General features: G+C 36.1%; 1 protein-coding gene across 1 annotated transcript in view; it reads right to left on the reverse strand.

Annotated features, from left to right (window-relative positions):
* The window catches only part of CFAP69 (cilia and flagella associated protein 69), a 53544-nt gene extending 31393 nt beyond the window's left edge, over window positions 1-22151 (reverse strand). Inside the window, 20 exon segments of the mRNA XM_039703661.1 lie at window positions 615-809; window positions 1821-1897; window positions 3779-3916; window positions 4422-4614; window positions 5985-6066; window positions 7238-7356; window positions 7804-7922; window positions 9130-9294; window positions 10116-10350; window positions 10828-10949; window positions 11034-11082; window positions 13026-13146; window positions 13890-14067; window positions 14198-14347; window positions 16155-16253; window positions 17006-17082; window positions 19010-19119; window positions 20165-20230; window positions 21556-21725; window positions 21974-22151. Of these exon segments, the coding sequence (XP_039559595.1) occupies window positions 615-809; window positions 1821-1897; window positions 3779-3916; window positions 4422-4614; window positions 5985-6066; window positions 7238-7356; window positions 7804-7922; window positions 9130-9294; window positions 10116-10350; window positions 10828-10949; window positions 11034-11082; window positions 13026-13146; window positions 13890-14067; window positions 14198-14347; window positions 16155-16253; window positions 17006-17082; window positions 19010-19119; window positions 20165-20230; window positions 21556-21725; window positions 21974-22151 (2643 nt within the window).
* Between the last annotated feature and the right edge of the window lie 787 nt (window positions 22152-22938).

Below are 22938 nucleotides of genomic sequence, written 5' to 3' on the forward strand. Positions count from 1 at the left end.
AAAAGTGCTGTCATCATAATGCAAGACTATCCCTCAAAAACACTAGCATGAGATTTCTGATCTTATTTCTCAGAAAGCATGAGAGGGTGAGACAACAGATGAGCAAAACCATGAAATGCTTGCCTTATAACCAAAGCTGCAAAATGTCTATATTTTGTCATTCTCAGCATGCTGGGAAGCACAAAGCCATACTTTCTGAAGTAATAAAGGCCTGTGAATATTCAGTAAGGGAGCTTATAACAGAGACTTATATTTCATTTTAAGAAGCAGGTGTAGTGGTAATAGGTACTTTGTGTTGTTATCTGCTACAGATGAACACAGGAGCAACTCAACAGTAAAATAATGATCATTTCTCATTACCCCATTGCTGATGCACCACTGACGATACTGCTTCATTTTTTTCATGTTGCTCTCTAATATTGTGGAATTTACAGAAGCTTGGAGGACTGAGGTTAACCTAATTTAATTTAAAATTTGGCTCCTGAGGCAGATGTAAACTTTTCAAGCAGTGTTCACGTACAGGATTCTCAACATTACATAATAAGAAAATCTGCATATGAATGGGAAAAAAAGCTTAGGTGGGCTTTCCTTATTTAAATACTCCTTTGTCTTACTTTCTTGTAAGTTTTTTTCTCATCCTGGATTTCCTGGTGGTGTTCTCTTGCCAACACTTCAGTCTGCAGAGCAACAACCATTCTTCCAGTATCTTCTGACACCTCTGAAATAAGTTTTAAGGCTTTCTCATCTGCTGTAACAGGCCTGAATTCTTCTTTTATTTCTGCAGATATTTCACTCCAAACCTCTCCAATCTGTGTGTGAAACATACACCATATGATTCAGTATTTATCACATCCTTCAGTTCCAATTATTCAAAATAAAACACAGCAACCATCTATCTCCTTATTTTTGTTTGACTTCTTGAAATTTTTATGCAAGGTTAGACTGCACTACTACTATGCCAGATTCAGTCATGATAAGCCTCCCTAAGCCTTCCCAAGACCAAACTTGATTCAAAGAGGGGAACAAGAATGTTGGTAACTACAGAAATTCTGAAGGAATAGCTTCAATTTACCAATTTACAAGAGCAAAGTGTTGAGTCCTACTTCCTACTTCTTAAAATCTCAAACTTCAGACATTATTAGAGCAAACTGCAACACAGCCATCAACAGAAGCTGGAATTATCAACCAAAGGCTGAGTCTTGCTATTTCCCGAACACTGCAAGCTCTCACAGACTTTGCTCCTAAGCACAAATCTATCATAAACTAAAGCATCTTTTGAGCAAGACAGCTCTCACAAAGCTTGTTGCCCTGTTGTAGTCCCTATAGGCACACCATTCTTCACTTTATGATGGATGGATGGATGGTTGGATGGATGGATGGATGGATGGATACTGCACATGGGGACAAAGATAGCAGAGCACAGAGGAAACTTTATAAAAATGTGGTTTTAATGTCATTTTTAATAGTGTCCCCTTAAACTGACCTTACTGTGCAAGGACACAGTCCCATTGTCCCCTCCTTCCCCAATATCTTACTCTATTTTTTTCTGAGTTATTTTTAACCAGCATTAGTTTCTAGTCTTATTTGCTGCATGGTCACAAACATTTGTAGCAATATGAAGCAAGAAGATGGGGACTGATGCAATGTTGGAGGTGGGATTGTTTCTTTTGCTGGTGAATACTGGCTTTCACTATGTGAAATTATAGGTGACTTGTAACATAGGGGACAGCTTTTGAAGGGTTGTTTGTTGTGTCCTGAGATATACTTGCTAATTTTGGGAATGCAGGTACAATAGTATTATTTGCTTGAACTATACTCACTTTAAAGTCAATATAACGTTGTATAATAGCAAGCGTAACCAAATCCTTAGCAGATAAGCCAGGCAAATTTTCAAAACCTAAAAGAATATTAATCACATCAGTATGATGAATTTAATCTTAAAATATCATATTCTAAAAACCTTATTTGTCAAATAAACACATGCAAAATCTTCATCATACATACACCAGTCAGTCACTTTTGATTCTGAGCATTTTTTGCTGATAAAAAACCCTGTTTCTCTATAATACACTCTCTCTGTACTAAAATCTTTACTTATGAATGGCTCTGTCAGCCTTCCAATCATTTGGATGCTACACTTATGTGGTAAGGGTTTGATTTTTATTAAAACAGACAAACAGTTGAGTCTACTGATCACAGCTTCTAGAACAGCAGTTCAGCACTTAAAGAGTTTGCTTTAAGTGTGAAGTAACCAACAGGAAAATTATACTAGCTGTGTAATGAGGGTGTCCCTCCATCTTGTAGATTATTGTCTTCAGCATAATACCTTGAGCATCATGATTCCATCTTTAAAAAATGTTCCCAGTATGTGTAAAAGAATAAGGTAGAGAAATATGGTCGCTGAGACTATGTTTAATTTTTTTTTTTGCACACTGAATGATAATGGCACTTAATTTAAAAAAAAAAGGTGCTGACAAAAGACTACAAAATATGTCCATATGTTATTGTCAACTTTCATATAATTTCAGTGCTTCACAAGAGACAGTACAATGTATGTAACTAACATGGAGGATATCTGTGAATATAGAAGACAGCTGAAAGAAAATCTTATGCATTTTTATTATATTAAAGAATCTAGCTGTGATCCAACATTTAATATATTTAACACTACTAAAATTAGTAAGAGTCTGGAGCTCCTACAACAGAGGAGCAAGTAGCTATAGATTATTAGAGAAGCTAAGTATGTTTTCAAACCAGCTCATTTTCTAGGTAAAGCAGAGAACTGGCTGAAGCAACCTCAGAACAATCACTGATTATCTTTGAACCTGTAGAGGATGGACATGAAAACAAAAATAAGCCTAAAAAAACCCCTGAAACAAATAATTATATAAATAATGTTTATGCAGCTAAATGTTAACAGAAAAAAAATTAATATCTAACATGAATTACTGAAAACTAAGACCCAGCTTTTGTATACAGACAGAAAAAAAAAACTTCATGGATGTGGAAGAATTTATCACTTATCTTGAGCTCAGTCTAGGTTTTAAGACAAGGGTATAATGAGTATTCATATTCAATGTATAAACAATGAAAAATTAAGAGGGACTGCCACACTTTGAAAGAAAATATTAATATGCAAATCTTGCCACTCTGAAAATCTAAAAACACGGAATTTAATTCAGTAAGGACAAATAGAAAATTCTAACTGTACAACATTCTAAGTTGAATATCATGCCACTAGGAATACAGCTATTGTTACATTTATGTCTGAATGTCTATTTACAAGATGTGTAGAGTAACATAAGTCTAACTGGCTGTGAGGCTGCTGCTGGAGTACTGTGTTCACTACAGACCAAGAAGAATTTGATTAAATTGGAAAGACTACAGAAAAAACAAGAATAACTAGAGATTATGTTAGAAAATGCAATCAATGAGTAATATCTTTCTCAATCTAGAGAAATAAATGTACAAGTGCTAAAATATGTGAAAGAGATATTGTGTGTAGGAAAATAAACTACAGAGAATTTCAAGCAAATTTTAGGTTTAGTCCTAAGAAAATTCTTCCTGGTGGTAGGGGCAGCAAAGTAGTGGGGAAGTCTTGAAATCCCAATGAGAAGGGACTTTGAAAACAAATGTAATGACCAAGCATCTATTAATTAGAGAGTACTGATGATGAATCACAATGTTTCCTTTGACTTTGTTCTTTTTATAGAGACTTCATTGTTAAGTTCAGTTTAATGACAAATATGACACTAACAAGGCAACTCATTTGTCTTACCTAGCTTGCAAAATAATGAATAAATTTTTGCCCGTATGCTCTCTGAAATTTCCATGATGGCAAAACTGGGACAGGTGGCAGGTACCGGAATGACCTTTTGCTGTTTCTGGAAGCTGGTAGCAATAGGTCTCTTGGTGTCTAATATAAAAACAAAAAAACAGAGTATAAGAATGAAGTAGTAGTATGTTCCCAAACTTAGAGGAAATTTATCTTACTTTGTGGACACCATGCAAATAATTTTGATTGTTTGGTCAAGAGTTTGAACATAATTTGGGTCAGAAAATTTTAATTAGCATGACTAAAGATTTGTGAAAACAGCACTCACTTCTTTCTACAACACAGAACAAAACACAATGCCTTTTGTGTAAGAAATTAAGCAGTTTAACTGTCCAGCATTAGAAAAGCTGCTCATGGTTCTGTTCAATACTTGGTTCATTCCCAGATGATGTAGAAAATGCCACAGATGAATAAATAAAATGAAATAAAAATTAAGTGAAACAGAAGATATTTCAGGTTTGGTAAGAATTATAGTGTAAAGCTGTAACTGTAGTTATTTACTGTCATCAGAATTCAGACTACAAAAGCAAATAATGTCATTATTTTACTGGACTGCTCCCAGTTCCACATGCATCATAACACTTACCAACAATCTTGCCATATTTATCACGTTTGACTCCCAAATCCATCTCCTCCTGTCTCCATAACTGTATTAAAAGGTTAGCTGCTGTTTGATCTCTCTTCCCTCGCCAGATGTTCATGTACAAAGTGGTTTCATGGTTGTCAGATAATTCAACCAAGATTCCAAGAATTATATTGCACAGGTTCTTTTCCTTTAACTTTATCAAGGAAAAAGTAAAGAAAGTTTTAAATTGTTCAAAACACAGTGATGACTTCTTTTTGAGAAATTGTCTACTATGTAATCAACTAACTGCAAGATCTTCATTACTAGTATTTGCACAAAATTAATGTGTAATTTTGTAAATCCTTAAAGTTTCTCTAATTCTGCTATATAAAGATCCATAAATCTAGGAACACTTGTGTTTTGGTGAACACAAGGGCAGGACCATATAAGATGCATTTCTGTGTGTAGAATCACACAGTAGATTTTGTGTACATGGCTCCAGCATCATATGCTGGAGAATACACTGCTACCAAGGTTTATTGCTATAAGAAACAGAACTCTGAAGGAAGACGCTGAGCAGTACCACACAGGACACCTTCTGTTTTGTGGCCAGATCTTTTGGCAGCAGCTGAGGGGAGGCAAGGGCTTCAAACTGAAAGAGGGTCAGTTTAGATTAAGTATTGGGAAAAAATTCCTTCCTTTGAGGCTGATGAGGCACTGGAACAGCTTGCCCAGGGAAGCCGTGGATGTCCCAACCCTCAAGGCTGGATAGGACATGCTGGATGTGGCTATGAGGAACCTGATCTAGCGGAAGGTGGCCCTGCCCATGGCCAGGGAAGTTGGAACTGGATGATGTTTAAGGCCCCTTCCAACCCAGGCCATTCTATGATTCTGTTATTCTGAGGGTCTGCAGCCTTGCACTGCAAGAACATCAGGGGCTGACAGCACAACCAGTGTGAATGAGGAATGAACGACCCAAGGAAGGTGTCTTTTTACTTTGTAAGAGGTGAAATGTCTGCGCCCGCTCTATGTCCAAGATCCATAGAAGTAGCTATACACATGAGATACACGTACAAAGTAAATTCAAACATAAATACTGCTAAAGTCATCAAGTGCTCTTAATAACTTCAATATGAAGAACTGAAGTACTTTTCTAAAGAGAGATGGCACCCAAACTAAGAGCGTAGTTTGGGTTTTCTTTTCAAACAGTATAACTTTGTTAAATTAAAAACTCCCCCTGTCAAATACGTATTAAAAAAAAGAAAAAAGATACAGGGAAAACCAATGCAATAATTTCTGAGCAGATAGCTGGGTCCCTCTCAGGGGTTTTCTGTTTGGTTTTTTTTGGTTTTGTTTGTTTGGATGCAATAATTTCTGAGCAGATGGCTGGGTTGGCTGGGTCTCTCTCAGGGTGATAAATATACTTGGTTTTTTTGTTTGTTTGGTGGTTTTTTTTGGTTTTGTTTGTTTGTTTGGGTTTTTGTATTATACCAGTCTTAGGAGATACTGCAACAAAAATAACACAATGTTCCATGTTGTTTTCCTACTCTTCCAGTCTACAAAACCAATTACAAAAATACCTACTGCCAACAAATCCAGAAGGAGAAAAATGCCCCGTCTTTCAATAAAAGAGTCCTCTGCAATGTAACATCCAATGACACAGGACCTTAAACAGAAATAATATTTCTGTTATGTAGAAACACTTTTATGACTCTGAACAGTCTACAGTCATCTAATTTATTTTTCTGAATTTCATGCCATTTGGTATGAATATGCTTCACACCTTCAAGGAGTACAAAAATCATGTTTCATGTGCCTTTTCATTTATGCCTATAACTAATATACCTTGCTTGACTGCTTTTTGTTCTTCTGCAGGTGGCACAGCTTCCTTGAAGCAGCCTGAGAAATTTGCCAGGCTCTCAATGAATTGGAGTATGTATTTGAACTGAAACTAACTCAGTAAATGAGTTTAAAATGTAACCAGGTATGTCCCTAATCTCATTTATTGTAGGGCTGTGTGAGTATTTCTGCCAGCAAAAACAAGGGGGTGAGTCAAGCAATATTTTTTTGGCAACAGTTTGCTTCTCCCAGATTAAAATGATCATAAAGCCAGCATTCATGCTGCTGTTATTGCTTTATTTCCTCTGCTATGGTCATTAACAGAGAAACTAAAGAGATCTCCTGCATCAGTATTTGTTCCCAGCAAACATATTTGATTTTAAATGTATTTATCAACTTTTGCCTTAAAACAAATTAAGTTTTTATTTTCCTTCAATCTTTAAAATATTTCTAGCCCTATATAGGCAGTTTATAGACAATTCTTATGTTTACATTGTTTTTTGCTAATATTGGTCTATTGATGCCTGCTGTTTACTTCTCTAAAGTTATTTACTCTAACTCTAACCATACAGACTCTAACCATAAGCCTCTCTTAGAAAGTCTTGAGTAACTCTGCATGTCAGGAGGTCATTCTGTGTGGGAAGTGAGGTTGTTACACTGAATCCGTATTTAGCACGTGCCTGCTGTTTACTTCTCTAAAGCTATTTACTCTAACCATACAGACTCTAACCATAAGCCTCTCTTAGAAAGTCTTGAGTAACTCTGCATGTCAGGAGGTCATTCTGTGTGGGAAGTGAGGTTGTTACACTGAATCCGTATTTAGCAAATCTTACATGCACTGTATTCCATTTCTTCTGCATAATTTTTAATTAGTCAAATTTTATGAAGAATTTTATACATTATAAACAGAAGAAAGACCTACATGTGCAGAAAAAGGTCACAGCATTGCAGACCTAAAACATTTTTCCAAGTTACTGCTGCTAAAATACTTCACTAACCATAAGCAGTCGAGTGCACTGAGGAGGAGACAACTGTAGCCTAATCCACTACATAACTTCCTTGGATCCATCTTAAAGAATGGGATGAGTATACCAATTCCTTCACAGCTGAAGAGTTCCTGTTAATTAAAGCAATGTTTCTTAAGCCATATTTGCTAGATTTAAACACGTAAGAAAATACAGTGGAAAACAGGAAATGTAAATATTTATACTGTAATAAATTTATATTGCAATACAATAAATTTATATTGTAATAAACTTGTTAGAGCAGGATGCACACATAGGAAAAAATATCAGTTTTTCTAAAGTGCTAATTAATTAATTTCTTAACACACTTTCATATATCAGTTTCAAATAATGTAAATTAACAATCAAATAGGTTCATACTTGCTAATGGATTTTTGAGCGTTTTTATATTTTAGCTGGGCCAAGAAACATGACTTGTTAACAATGAACTACAATTGACACCTGCTTTTCAATTAAAACACAAAAAAGCAGGGTTCCTTAAAAGAAAATATAATATGTTTTGACATTTTCTGCACAGTATAAGGTAGAAAGATACATACCTTTCTGTGGACATCACTTTCACAGAGAACAGACAAAATAAATAATATGTCAGCTTGGATTTCCAGTAGAATGGTATCTTCTTTTTCTTTACATTTCTCTGCTGCATACTTTAAGATGTCTGTAAATGGATATATTTTATATATATGAATACCCCTAAACACATGTCAAAATTCTATTACAGCTGCTGCTTTTTACAAAACTCAAATTTATATCAAAGGATTTTTAAAGCAAGTTCAGTTTTATCTCCTTTGTTTTAATAATAGCTTCTAGAAGTGCAGCATTGTGATGCTGCTGTTTCATGGCCTTTATTCTTGGTGACAGAGTTAATGACAGCAGCTTGCACTGACTTCTCCCTTGTTCAGCCTCTGTGCTGCCCCTTATATTGTGCCAGAGTAAGGAATTCAGGGAACTGATATGAACTGAAGAACTCTTAGAAAAAGACAAACTGGCTGGTTCACTCTACTCCACAGCTTCACAAATGCTTGAACTGACGATGGAAATGTGGTAAACACATGAAATACCACCATTGCTGAGAAAGCCAGTCTTGCAACCACTATGTGGAAGAGGGCATTCATACACAAAACTCCCCTAGAGTAAGTTACTCGATTCTGATATGTAAGGCATAGTAATAATTTAGCTTTCACTAAAAGCTGTAAGTTTCCAGAGTTTTCACTGGAGTGAAATACTTAATTTGTAGGCTTTTTATTAGAACATACTCTTTGAATTCCAAAGGATCTTTTCTGTTTTGTTTCCTTCAGAGTACTAAAAACTTTCTGATATTGTAAGAAAAACCTAAACCAGCTTGTTTTGGAATTAAACCAAATTTAACAGTAGGTATGTGTTACTGAACAAGAAATGCTCTAAAATTGGAGGAGCAATGATTAAGCAGTTTTATTCTGCTTCTTTTCTTCACATTGTTCATATAAAGGTACCTTGTTATTGTTACTCTATGCTAAAGAGGAGTTGTGGAAAGCAACACTGTGATAGACCTAGGTGGAAAAATACTCATGGGGTGGAGCTTCTGGGGACTGCCACAATGAAAACAAGATCTACCAAATGAAGTAACATAAAGCGAGAAGGGGCACTTTTTCTCTGAAATTAAACATCTAGACTTTTAAAACTGTCTGTTTTTCTTAACTCATTCAACATGTATTGAAATGGAAAAAAAATAACATCAAATCAGTTTCATCTTGGATTAATTGCCAGAGGTTTTTTTAGTTTTTCAGCAGTCGAAGGACCCACTAAAAGCACTGCACGCAAAAACACATTCTTAGTGTCAACAGAAATGTACCAATTAAAGAACAGAAATACAAATTGTGTTTTACCCAGTAGCTGGCTAATTGCTCCCTGGTCACACAAATTAATGTTCACAGCATCATCATAAAGGGCCACAACAGATCTCAGAGCTCGGAGGCTGTAGCGCATTTGTGGGAGTTTGTTGCCACGGCCACCTCTTCCATGGAAACTGTTACCTTGACCAAAGAAAGGATCTGTGGAGCAATCACAACCAATACTAGTTTTGGCAGACAATCTATGTTCAGAATAATGTGCTCAGGAAAAATAAAAACAAAACAAACAAAAACCCAAAACAAAACAACAACAAAAACCCCACGAAGTTAGAAATCATTCTTCTTTAAAACCATCTAGTATTAAGTCTTTTTGTTTAGGACTATACTTTTTACATGCACAAGAAAGGTAACATTTTGGTGAACATTTACAACTATGATACATTTTTAATAGGTTCATGAGCAGTTTTACAAACTCAAAATATGTTATGTTTAGTATGACATTTAATATCCACCTTTTGATCTCCATTCAACCCAATTAAAAATTTCTTAGGAAATTTCTCAGGAAACCTAGGAAGATAAACCAATTTTATCATGAAAAATACCTATCCTTAGAAAATCTGGTCAATAAAACTGAGTGCACTCAGTTATATTTTTGCTTAGCACACACTCTTATATGCTGCCCAGAAGCCTTGTGTAGTCTGGAATCTGTCTCCCTGTGTGCAACTCTGAGTTAACATGTCCTGTCTCATGGCAGGAATTCCTGCTTGCATTTCTTGCCACTAAAGAAGGGCCTGGCTCACTTAAAGTGAGGTAGTTTGTCTGAAGGAATTATCAATAGAGTGGTACACAGGGAGAGGGGCACCAGCTTATCCTTCAGTAAAAAAAAAAAGGATGGTTGTTTTTTTTTTGGAAACATTTGTTTCCTACACAGCCTATGAAAAAGAATCATTTTGACATCATGAGTTTTACGTTTCCCTTCCCTGTCAAAGAAAGTAGGTTCAGTTGAACTGTTTTGAGGTTACCTGTGTGAAAGCTATGACCTTGGCCTGTACACCATTCTAGAAACACAAGGAGAAGAGTATTTGCTTGGCAGGACAAATATTTGTCTACTAACACAGGAGCCACTGAAGCTAAAACAGCAATTGCATGAAGCTGTAATTCTTCATATTGAGCAGCAGACCAGTCAGGAAATCCAGGCTTTCGATTCTGTTTTACATAATAAAGCAAAGCTGGCATCACATGATTTTCTCTGAGGAGCTGCAGAGTCCAGACAAAGAAAAGGAGAGACAGTTTACAGGTTTCACATGCAAATAAGAAAAATCTAAAGGATAACTCAACTTTATCTGTCCTACAATAACAAAATTAATTTTTACTTGAGAAAATATGTCATGAACACTACAAGTACAGGCAAACTGTTTTTACATTCTGTATCTTTTCCAGAGATTATGGTTTGCTAAATTTTATTATGTTCTTCAGGTGTATTTCAACAATACTCTGCAGTCACTGTCAGAAATTTCCCTAGCATGGTCTAAGTCTGTAATTTTCTAAAATAGAAATTGTATGCTACTTTCCAACAGCAGGGCTTGATCTCAAGCGATGTATGAATTCTTGATTTGGAGAACAGAGAATTTCAGTGTACTGTATATTGTAGATGGACAGATAACTAATATTCTTGTGATTCTTTTGTCTTTTTCTTTTTTTTTAAATTATTATTTCTGTTCTGTTACAACTTACCTGTGCAGCAGATGGGTCTTTAGATAAGATTCCTATTAGATTAAATAGTAACTTCTTCATCTCAAAATCCTCGTATGAGTAGGTAAGTTTAAAACCTTTCACCAAAGGATTGGGAAGTCTAACTATGATGGAAATGGAAGACAAGTTACAAAAAGATCATAATTAAAAGCAAAAATTGTGTAATTATGCACTATGGAATCTCTTACCTTCAGTACATGTTGCAAGTACTATTAAGATCTCTGCAAATCCACTTTCCTAACAGACATTCAAAAAACATACATTAATTAAATTGCAGTGAAATTAAGACTTATGATTTAATTTTGGCTTGACTTTTTTCTTCAGAACACAGAATTTAATGTATCCTATGGCAGAATAAACAGAATTTCATCAAAGAATTGAACAACCTTTTGGACATTATACAACAATAACTAACTGCAGTCCTAAGGGTACAATTAGTTAAACCCATGTTTCATTCAGTACAAGTCTGAACTTCTGTGGGGAAGTCCCAAACACTTGTATTCACTGCTATAATCTAACACAAAAAATATTCTCAGTGCTTTTAGAGCTGTTTTTTAAAATGCCTTTGGTCATGTTTTACATCAGGGTCATCAGTACATATAATTTTGTAGCATCAGTTATGCATACCAATGCACTTCATATTCAGTGCATTTACAAGTAAACATAGGAAAACTGCCTGTATGGGCAAGAAGAATTTACCAATACCACTTATGAAAAGCTCAGAAATAAAATCTTGTAAATCACAACTCATAGAGAGCTAACAGAAGGACAATAATGTCTAATATAACTATGGATAGGTCCACAGCCAGGAGGGGTCTGTGCAGCACATTAGATGCAAAGGAGTGTTGCTCCAGAGGTAAGCAATTAGCAAACAGTTTTTTTCCTAACAGAAAGATAATAATACAGTTTGCTTGTGATGAGAAAACTTCTCCTTTTCAAAGGCTCAGACTTCTGTGCTGATTTGTGAACTATATAAAATACAAGACTGACTTTTCTGCAGTTGCTTGAATAGTATATTAAGAAAAGGGAACATTCTGAAGCAAATTGCTATAGTATTATTTATAAGGCAGAATTAAATGGTAATGTTAATGGTTTTTCTACCTGAAATTTATACCTTGTAAAATCTCTAGGCAGGCTGATTTTAGAGAACCTAAATTAAATTGTTTTAATATTTTCTTGGCATAGAAACATTTTTTCTTCTTTTTAGTATAAGGGATTAAAAATACATATCTGGTTTACTTATTTTGTAGGAATAAAATGCCCTGTTTCTATAGCCAGATAAACAATTTGAATTTTTTATCCAATATGTTGCTTCAATAGTATAACAGATATTTCATACTAGTTGGTGTTAAATGAAAAGCTTGAATGAAAGTCTGTAATCTTCATGTAGTAATACAGCCAACTGGTAAACTTCTCTTCAAGAGGAAAGTGATATATTCCTGAACAGCCAATTAATTTACAGGGATTAGATTGCTTAATTATTCAGTATGTACATCACAACTTCATTTGAAGCTCATCTCAAGTGCAAAACAACAGACTAAAGCAATATTAGCCTCTACATAAAGTTAATTTCTCTGCAGGTTTCTCATAAAAATTCTGGAATATTAAAAAAGAATGAGTCATCTACATTTCAGGCAAGTCATGGTAGTGCATTATGTGACATAGTCTTTAAAAGAATTTATGTGCCTCTTATTAACTGGACCTAATTATTTTCTCAGAATCTTACTTAGAGCTTCTGAGCTGATTTTTTGCACACTCTTCTTGTTCCCAGTTATGAGGCACCCATTGAATTTGGGTCATCTGAATATAGCCTACATGTTCAAACAAAAAATGAGATTTAGTGCAAAACTCTTTTTAGGAGAATGGCACATTCAAGAATCCATACAAGAATACAAGAATTAACATTCAATTTTGCACATAGATAATGTTAATGTGATTTTCTAAGTACTAAATAAGGTTGATGCTAGTATTCTGGGCTAATTACCTACAGATTTTAAATCTCTGAGGTACAGACAACTACAGAAAGAAAAAAATGTTTTCTTGCTCAGCAAATCCAGGAAAGAAAAAAGCACTGGAGACACAGGAGAAAAAAATATTAGAACCCTAATGGGGAAGAATATCGAGCTTATAAAAGCAAAGGAGAAGTTATTAGTCTCTGGAATACTACTCTAAATACTTACAATCATAGCTACTTCAGGTTTTTCAGCTAGTAACGTGGCAATCACCAAGAGGTCATTCCGTAGCTGCTGATCGCAGTGCCGGAAGCCACATATGAGGTCTAGAAATACTTCTTTCAAAGCACTTAAAAGAAAATGAAATGCATTTTATCTTTTCCTTTGATATTCTAATTTGGACAGCTCTACATATATGAATCCTCATTCAGCATCATGCTTTTCAAAGCCTTAGGGTTTAACTACAAGTGAAATAAGTTAAAACTTTATTATGAAGTGTATTCTTTTTGGTACCACTAGACATCCCATTTATTCATAGATGCAAGATGCATGTATTAAAAATTTCATCTTCCACTCTTTGTGCTACAATTAATTAATACAAAGACAAAATATTTACTCAAATGTGGAACTGGCTATTGCTGAATGATTATTGAGAAGGAACAGTCTAATCTCAAATAGTTAAAACAGTCTAACTCACTAAGGAAGAACCTGTTATTTACTCCAGCAGAGGATCTAAAAATAAATCTTGTATATCATGGCATAGAAATTCCTTGTAATTTTTTAAGATCAGCACTTCAACAGCGAAGGAATTCTGGCCTGTTAAGCCTAACATGGAAGCTTCAAAATGCTGCAATTAACTCTTCTATTGTACAAAGTAATAGATAGAGCTATTCCTCCTGCACCATGCAGCAGAGCACCTTGTTCTTGCCCTGTAACAGCAGCTACTATGTTAATATTGAAAACTTAATGAGGATGTAATCAGAGACCCATTTTCATTTCTCTCAGTTAATTTCAAACAAAATGGTACACAACAGAATGCTGCAGATGTCTCTGAAATGACAAATTAATTCAAAAAATGCTCCCTGTACTTACCGTACACATTCCAAGCTTCTGAGCTGATTAACAACTTCTTCTTTTGAGGCTTTTTCTAGCAGGTTCCATAGGATATCTGAGGAGCGGAGCACCAGCTGTCCTGAGGGATCAGCACCATTTAGACACAAACAAAGCCTGGTGGCTGCTTGGGCCCTCACCATTTGTCCACAACTTATTGCTGAAATTATTTAAATCAGAGTAATTAATTCTCTACAGGTCAGTAATTGTTTCAGGCATGTTCAGAGAATAAATGATCTAAGATCAATGATAACGAACAATGTTCAATTGAAAGAACAGTTTGTACTAACCAGAGGTGGAAAGATGCTGGAGAGCTTTAAGTACCCACAACTTCTCAGTAAGTTGATTTTCAACAAATGCTAGTGACAAAACAAGAATTTCTGCTAATCCTCCTTCTTCAGCCATATGGGTTTTATAGTTTGGATTTGTTGGCTGGTAACCTGCACATACAATAGCTTTAGTTAAAATGCAGTAAGTACTGAGAATTTTGATTACTTCATAAAATGTTCATACTTTTTAAATAAAGGATTGAAAATCAAGTATCATATTTCAAGCAGTTAAGAAAAACAATCCAATACACAAGAGCTGCTTTTCTTATATCTGAATAGTGTCTATAACACAACCAACTGAATCACCCTCAAGCAGACTTCAATGATATAGAAACAAATTTTCTGCTTCTTAGAATTTAGACAATGAAAGCAAAAGCAGGGCTACAGAAGTGAAAAACTTTCTTCAGTCATCAGTAACCTAGTTCTCTTCAGTAGCCATTTGACTGGAGAATTATTGCATTCTATCATCATATGACTTAAAATAGGTGAATCCACACTTTGATTTACAAGCTTGACTTTCTAATGTGTCCCTGTTTTTACTTTTGTCCGTGCATATGCAAACCTTTATTCCATTAAGGAATTATGGGGAAGGTGAAGCATTGAGAAAATAAATTTCTATTTATGTTTATATTATGATAAGTCATGGCAGCAAAGTTTATCTTAAGCAGCTTAACTATATATATGTGTATATATACACACTATATATATATTTATCAAATTTCATAAAGTACAAGATTGATAAATACAGATAATGCACATGGTGAAATGAAGTTTAACTAAGCACACACTCTGATAGGCTCCAAATTGATATTACTTTACAGATAAGAGAACTCTGCAAGGTCAGTCTTTGGCAAGATTTACATATATGTTTAGAGATGAAATACTTGACTAAAAAAATCAGACTGAAACACATTCTTCATTTCAAGATAACCTATTTTATTTTCTAAATGAGAAGAAGAAAAACAAAATTGATCAATAACACTCATTTATCCTGATGGAATAATTTACAGATACAGAACTAAATGTGCACATAGCTACGTGCAGGATTTGAGTCTTGTTCGTAAGGTAAAACAAGATTTGGATGCTCTCCTATTTATAGAATTTTGAAAGGGTTGTAGTAGCAGCAGCTTCTTTAGGCCTCCTAAAATAAATGAAAACTTGTAAAAGGGCACAGAATCAGTGCCCCACTGCAGGAACACAGCAGAGGAGCACGCTGACATCAAGCATGCTCCTTGACCTGCACTCTTGAGCCACACTATGGCAATATTCACTTGAGGCTGGCTTGCCTACAAAGGCAGTGCAGTCTCAGAGCATGTGATGCTGTGCCCCTCTGGGACTGATCCATGACTGACTTCACCTGACAACAGTCCCTGGCCCCATCATAAGAGTCAAAGGAACTATATAATAGTGGATTCTGGTCATGCCTGAGTTCATGCATAGCCTCTTTCTGCAGAGTAAGTCACACCATATATTCAAACCTATGCTAAAATGTGTCTGTACAATACGAACTCAATCAAATTTAAAGGAGTTCAGATCTATCATAACACAAGAGAAAGCAGAGCTGCTTCTCTCCAGGCTACATATAAAAACCCAAAAACTAGATTTCCTTTCTTATAATTCTGATCCTAACTGCTTTTTTCCCCCCACATTTCAGAGATCTTATATCACCTCACATTTTCTGGATGCTATTTAATGCTAATTTTCTTAAGCGTAATAATTAATTCCTTGTACATTGATGAACTTATTTCAGATTTAGAATATGCACCTCTATAAAAACATGTTAATTATACATTTGCCAATGTTATATATTTATTAAATACAGTAACCATAGTTATAAAGAAAAATTAATCAATAGCTAATTAAAAGAGGCATTTCAAAGTAGTTGGGATCATCAAAAAATAAAAATACCCTGCTTTACCTGAAAGTAGTTTTCCTGGTAGCTCCATATTATAAAAGCTAACAATGCTCTTACAGATTTGTATTTTAACTTGAGAGCTTGGCACTCCCATCAAGTAACCTGTCAGAAAGACAAATAAATGCAATTAACAGACTTTATTTTTAAAGAAAGTATTCTTAACACAGTATTCTTCTTTTTACAGCACTTAGCATTACCTACAAATCTGTAATTTCATGCAAAGTTTCATTAGAAAATATTCAAGAGGCAGAGACTCCCCACACTGGAGAAGACAAAGGCATCTTAGAGGAGTAGCATAAGTTTAACCAAAAAGTTACCTTCTCTGCTTTATGCCTACAGACATTCATAAGGCACTGGATGGTATTCCAGAAGTTGTGGAATTCTGAGGAAAGCTACTAAGCTACTACACTCAGCTGCTGTCATCATTACCATGTCATTAGAAACTCTTTTTCTAAGCAGATATGATATGAAATAAAGGCAGCACAGAAGCAGGAAGGATACATGTTCCTGACATTCCAGGTTTCAGTGTTTACAGTGATATCCCCATTTCTTAGGTCAAAATGAAATTAAACAGGCTAGATATATATTTACTTCTTCATCTGCACTGATAATGTTTTCTCATGTAGCTTTTGACATTGGCAAATAGGTAATTCTGCTAGCCAATCTTCAGGTTAGCCGCAGAGCAAAGTAAAAATTGTTTCTAATATGAAAAACACAGAGGATTGAATTAATAATTTAAAGAAATTACCTACATTTATTAAGGAGTAACAAGAAATTAAAATCGTGCTAATAATACAGTTGATTTTATTATGGCATAATAATAATTTTATTGTGGCGTATCAGGTTACACTCACCCAGTTGTGCAATGGATTGTGAAACTTCAACGGAATAGTTAACTTCATCAGATGATTTCTTTTTTTGAAATGGTAACCTGCAAAATGAAATTTAAAAACATTACAACTATGTTTTAATCAAGTCACCAGAAAAGTTCAGCAGCTCTTCTCTTCTTCCTTGATAATTTTTTCTGATAAGGACACATTTTCTAGGATGAATGCACTCTTTGCAATGCTGATTTTACACTGAAAGCTTCATAATCTGCAATTACATGTTGGCAATTAGTGGTACATGTTCATAGATAGTATTTTCATAATTCAAATATGATGCAACAAGACACGCTGAATAAACAAATGTCATTTGGAAGACTAAATCCTACAACCTAGAGACTATCAGGCTATTACAGAGCTGGGCTACATACAGGCATGTGCAGAGGTGGAAAAAAGGGATCATATCTCTGAGCAAGAACTCTGGAAATGGATAAAAATAAACCAAATAAACTGACTCCAAACAGCACAACAACAAATTTATTTTTAAACCCAGATTACTAATAAATACTCAATAATGTATTCAAAATACTCAGATGTGACAAAACACGTAAATGCTAAGAACTGTCTAACAGTAAACATCACAATATTATGCTAAGGGCTCTGCAGCACATACTGTGGAAGCAGCTTTCCAGTAGGTTTACCTCTGTAAATACTGCCAGAGGAAAAGAAAGGAAAGAATAAACAACAGAATAAATGCTGGGGGAAGCAGGGGAGGGAGAAACAAGACATTGGGGGGGAAAAAAAAGTGGGAAAAAGACAGGTAAACAGAAGCAGTTATGAAAGAGTGGAATATTTTACTGGAGAAATTAATGTATCTGAAATGGAACCCTAAAAAAAAAATCAGCCCCTGCCTCTGGGTATACTGTCATATAAAGTAGTAGTGAATTGTGGTGGAATTTCCATAGTACAGAAACTAAAGAAAAACCCTAGGGTGCAATTTTCTAAAATATTTTCATTGCAGAAACCACAATTAGTGCTGAACTGCTCTAAAAGAGGAAAAGTCACACAGCTACATTTTATCAACTTTATATACTCATTTTCAATTATGTCATGCTTCTAGCAAACACCAAAGAAAATTACACTCCATGATGTACCTCCTCATTCCCCACTGTGTGGCAGCAAAGAAAAGCAGTACATCTCAGGGAGCTTAGGGAACTAAAAGATTCAGCTGAGAAGTTCTCTGTTTACTAAACCTAACATCTAAGAGGAAACCATGTAAAAATTTACCTGAATATCTGTTTTACTATGCCACTAGTTTTCTATCTGGTGGTTTGTTTTTTTATGAAATGAAATTAATTTAGGAATAACTGTAGCTACAAGCAAACCATAAATAACTTTACTGAATTTTTGAGGAGGAGAAAACTACTGACAAGTGTGGGTAACACCTAAACTCTATTCTACGGGTTACTTAAAATACAGTATGACAACAAAGATGCCCAAAAGTTCATGCAATATGTTTTCAAAGTAAATATAAATCCTAAATCCTGTTGACGTTCATTCTTTCCTCTAACATGGCGTGTCATTTTGTAATGCTTACCTTCAGCTGTTAGAGTGTCTTTGTCACCCTAAGTTTTTAAGCTCACTTAAGAGCTTGTCTGAAACAGCAAAACACACCTCAGTACCACTTAGCTGCTGAATCCTTTGAGGCCAGCAGTCCCACACTGACTTAGGCAATAAGAGACCTTGGGGAACCTTGCTTCCAAGCAAGCTGGGGCCAAGTACAACACAGTTTTGAATTATGAAACATGTAACTGCAAATACTGAACTATTAAAATACGTTCCTCATTCATGTCAGCAGAAACTGGACACAAGTCAAAGGCAGATGATGAAAAGGAAGGAAGATCCAATGGATACCTTGCAGTTGCAGGTGCTTTGTAGATAAATGCTGTATGGATATGTTAGTTGCCTTAGAAAATGTATAAACCTGTTAATAAGCAGTATTTAAATCTCTAAAAGAGGGGCTGAGGTACTTACCCAAACAATTTAATAAGTTCACATAAAGGCTCAGTGAAAGCTTCTTGTTCACTCATTTTTTTTGCACACAGGTTAAGAATTTCAGTAATTTGTACTACATCCTTAAGGGGCTTTTAACATGAAATTAAGGAAATCAGATCATCTGTACCACTATGAATCAGCCGAAAAAGCTGAAAACTGTGCTCATCACACTTCAAAGACACAACCAAGAAAAAATAAGACCAATGTTTACAAAGTTAGGTGTTTAAAAGAAGTATGTGAGTCAATACTTAGGCTTTTTGAAGCAGCCTAACTTTCACATAAGTACAAATTTTTCAAATCTGATTTAGGTGTCTTCTAAGCTGAACTCACTGGAAGCTCACTAAACACTGAATTTCTAAAAATAGAGGATGAAAAGTTTTTAGATCATGTCAGATTTACCTATCTAAATTCTGAGACAGTCTTGTGATATTTAAATTGTTTTCTCCTCTAGTCCCAAGTGACTAACTGTAATTTGAAAATGTGGACCCAAGTACCTATGGAGATTATTTAATTTAGGGTAGAGGCACAAAATCAAAGCTGAACAGAAAACCGAGACCATGAAGTTACTACTACACTGACTCACAGAAACTGTCTTGAAGTACACAACTCAGTTGTAATGTGATGCCTTAAATCACTGTGCAATTGTCTGAACTGTATGAAATTAATAACATTTTTCCACATGCCAACACCCTCCTTAGTGCTTCTCATTATTGGAACCTTTCAGTTTGTACTGTACAGATAAATTAGACTGACTACATTTTTCTTTAAAATGTCTCCTTAGTGGAAGTCTATTTATCTTGCTATTTTATTTGCTGTTTCTTAAGTAGTGGAAATTATTATGCTTTTGTATTCTGAGTTTAAAGTACACCAGTTACATTTTGGACCATTTCAGCCACTGTACAGGAGAGAACCCTCTACTGAATTTTGTGAGAAATGAATCTAATATCCAAGAATCTTGCCAACCTACCAACCTTGGCTGTGTGCACACAAGGAGGCCAGTGATGAGAATGTATACCATCATCCCTACTCTCCGTGGGGAAACACAGTACAGCATCAAATACTTCACTGAAAAGTCAGACTATTACCATACATAAAACACCATGACTTTAGAATTCTAGATTGCCAAAAGGATACAAGTCCATTTTCAAAATGCTTGACTACCTTCTTGAGACTTTTCAGCTGCTCTTTTTCCAAATCTTTCTTAAGTAAAAGAATGAAAAGCAGTTTTAATTGCAGTTCGCCTTAGAACCTTAAATTATTATGTTTATCCCCTTTTAAGTTTAAATGAAAATGGAAACCAGATTTAAAAGTTTACATAACACAACAAAATTTTCAAAGTGCTTTGAAGCAGGATTGACTCCATGATGAAGCCTCATTTCTTAGTATGAAGTCTGTTCTCTTGTAACTGAAGAGGCTTTCAAAAACTCCTGTTTAAACGTGTTGACTCTCCCTGAAATTCTTTGTGATTCTTTGTAAAGCAGCTAAGAAAACCAAACCTATGTCACACACAACATAAATGTGCAAGCATGTAGATTTAAGTGGCTTAGAGTACTCTGCACCACTAGGAAAGAGCCTTCAAATTCAAATCTGAAAACAACTGAAGTGAGGATATGTCAGGCTGTGTCAGTGATCTGCAGAGTTCATTTCAGCTCTCCTGAGCACCTGCAACTTGAGGCAGGCCAGGAAGTTGTTTCAGGAGTATACAAGCCCAGAATCCTATAGGTATTTTATCATATCTACATATCTACAGAAGAGGTAAACAATATCATCCAGCACTTTTTTCTTCAGTCAGTAAGTTTATTATACCAGCTCTGTATTAAAAAAGGGGAAGAGGGGAAGATATAACTACTTCTCTGTGGGGCATTAATTTAAAATGTGCTAGGTTTAACCCGATCCTTGTTTAAGAGCATAAATTATCCATATTTTGGATCAAAATTATTTGATGGCTTAGTGAATTTAATCTGCCAAATCATCTTGTGGAGACTTAAAATCATCTGTGAAAGCCCATGAGATGATGATTCTCCTGTGTGCGCAGGTAGATGTATTTATTCTTCAACATTGACCTTTACATGTTTCACCTCCATTTAAAATCATCTCCCTGGAGAACTGTTAGCAGTTAACCTGGGCAATTACATAAATTCATGGCATACTTTCAATAAGGTTGTATGTACATCTATTTCCCAGCTATAGGTTTCAGTATTCTAAAATTCTAAAATACGCTAGAAATTCTGCATGTCTAGTTTTTGAATGCTCATGATTTTGTCTTTAAGTTCCTGTGTGATCTTCTCTTTCTCTGTGTATTTTTTTTAAATATTGACACTTTTTTTTTAGTAACAATGACGATCTTTAGAAGCATTCAAATACCAGAAGAAATACTCATCTTGGTGCTCTGTAGCTCCAGCCACCTGTGTTGTCTATAATAAACCCATCTGAGTTTATTCAGGGTGGGTGCTAAAGCAACTGTACAAAACATTTGCCCATTACCACCTGTGTAACAGAGACAGCGAGGAGCCAGGGTTACTTACTGAGCCCGAATCTTTGAGTAGCGCGATGACGTGATTCAAATCCACTGACCTCAACTGCGTCTCCTGAAAAAGCAACACTTTAACCTTTTTAATTTTTTTTTTCAATTTTGAAATTTTGCTCTTGAGGCGTATAAAATGTGAAACAGCCGCGTTAAACCAATATGAATTTACTCAGGGACCGGTAATTCCACGCCGTGTGCGGAGCACACACCGAGGTTTGGTCTGAGCCCGAGAAAGAGAAGAGGGCCGGGCAGGGCCGGGCCGGGCAGGGCTCGGGCCAGCACCGGGGCCGGGGATGCCGCTGCCCGCGGCGGAGCTCACCTGGGCGCCGTCCGGGCCGTTCGTGCGCCTCTCGCCGCCGCTGCGAGCGGCCCCGAGCGCGGCGCCGAGGCCCGGCCCGGCCCTCCTGCCGCCTTGCCCTGCCACAGCTCTGCCGCCACCCTCACCGTGACACCTTCCTGCACCCGGCCAGAAAAGGCGCTTCGTGGGCTGCTGTCTGTGAACGCGAGCTCGGCGAGAAAACCATTTCTCCAAGCCGTCCGGGGCAGAGGCTCCGCATGCTGGGCAGCTGGAAGGGAGGAGGCCGGTGGGCCCATCATGAAAAACCCTCCGTGGGACGCCAGCATGACAAACCCGGGACAGGAAAGCGCTGCCTGGGGTAGCCTGGCAGAAGGGAAAAGGGCAAAAGCAACCTTTTCTCTGCATAGACTGATACAAAAAAAACCCAAACTACTAAAAGCCGGGACAGAAAGGTGAGGGGATGTAGGTATCTTCTACTTGCAAACAGCGAGCAGATGTTTGAGGTTTAGTTGACAGCTGAGATTCAAAGGCAACACAGCGCTTGGTGTGCTCACAGGTACTCTACTGGACTGCTCACTTTAGCTGCCATTCCTAGAATCTGGACACACTTTGGGCAGTTTTCACACAAGTCACGTTGGATATGCACGTATCCCGAGTCTGAGTGCAGGCACTCCTGATGCTCAATGATACCTCGGTTTTCATTGACAAATAATTAACTACAGTGATTCCAAGCAATATTTGAATATGTGAATAAATCTATTAAATGCTAACATATCTGGAGATTTAAACAGCTAACTTTTATGAAAAGAAGTGACTGGTAACAATCAAGAAAGATAACTTTATGGCTCCAACTATAACCAACACAGTCCTTATTTTCATTTTTCCCAGCTTGCAGGCTACACCTCTCCCATTTCATACTTGCCTTCTGCAAAAATAAGGTGTATCTCACATATGCTATAGAGTTCTCTATCCATCAAAGAGAAAATACACACTATTGTGTATTTGTGTACACACGGAATTGCTCATGCACACTCTGCATTTAGTAGAAATTCATCCTGTAATGCAACTCCAAAATGATGGCAA

The sequence above is a fragment of the Passer montanus genome, unplaced genomic scaffold (genome assembly GCF_014805655.1).
Source record: "Passer montanus isolate IOZ18808 unplaced genomic scaffold, ASM1480565v1 scaffold10, whole genome shotgun sequence".
Taxonomy (NCBI): Eukaryota; Metazoa; Chordata; class Aves; order Passeriformes; family Passeridae; genus Passer; species Passer montanus.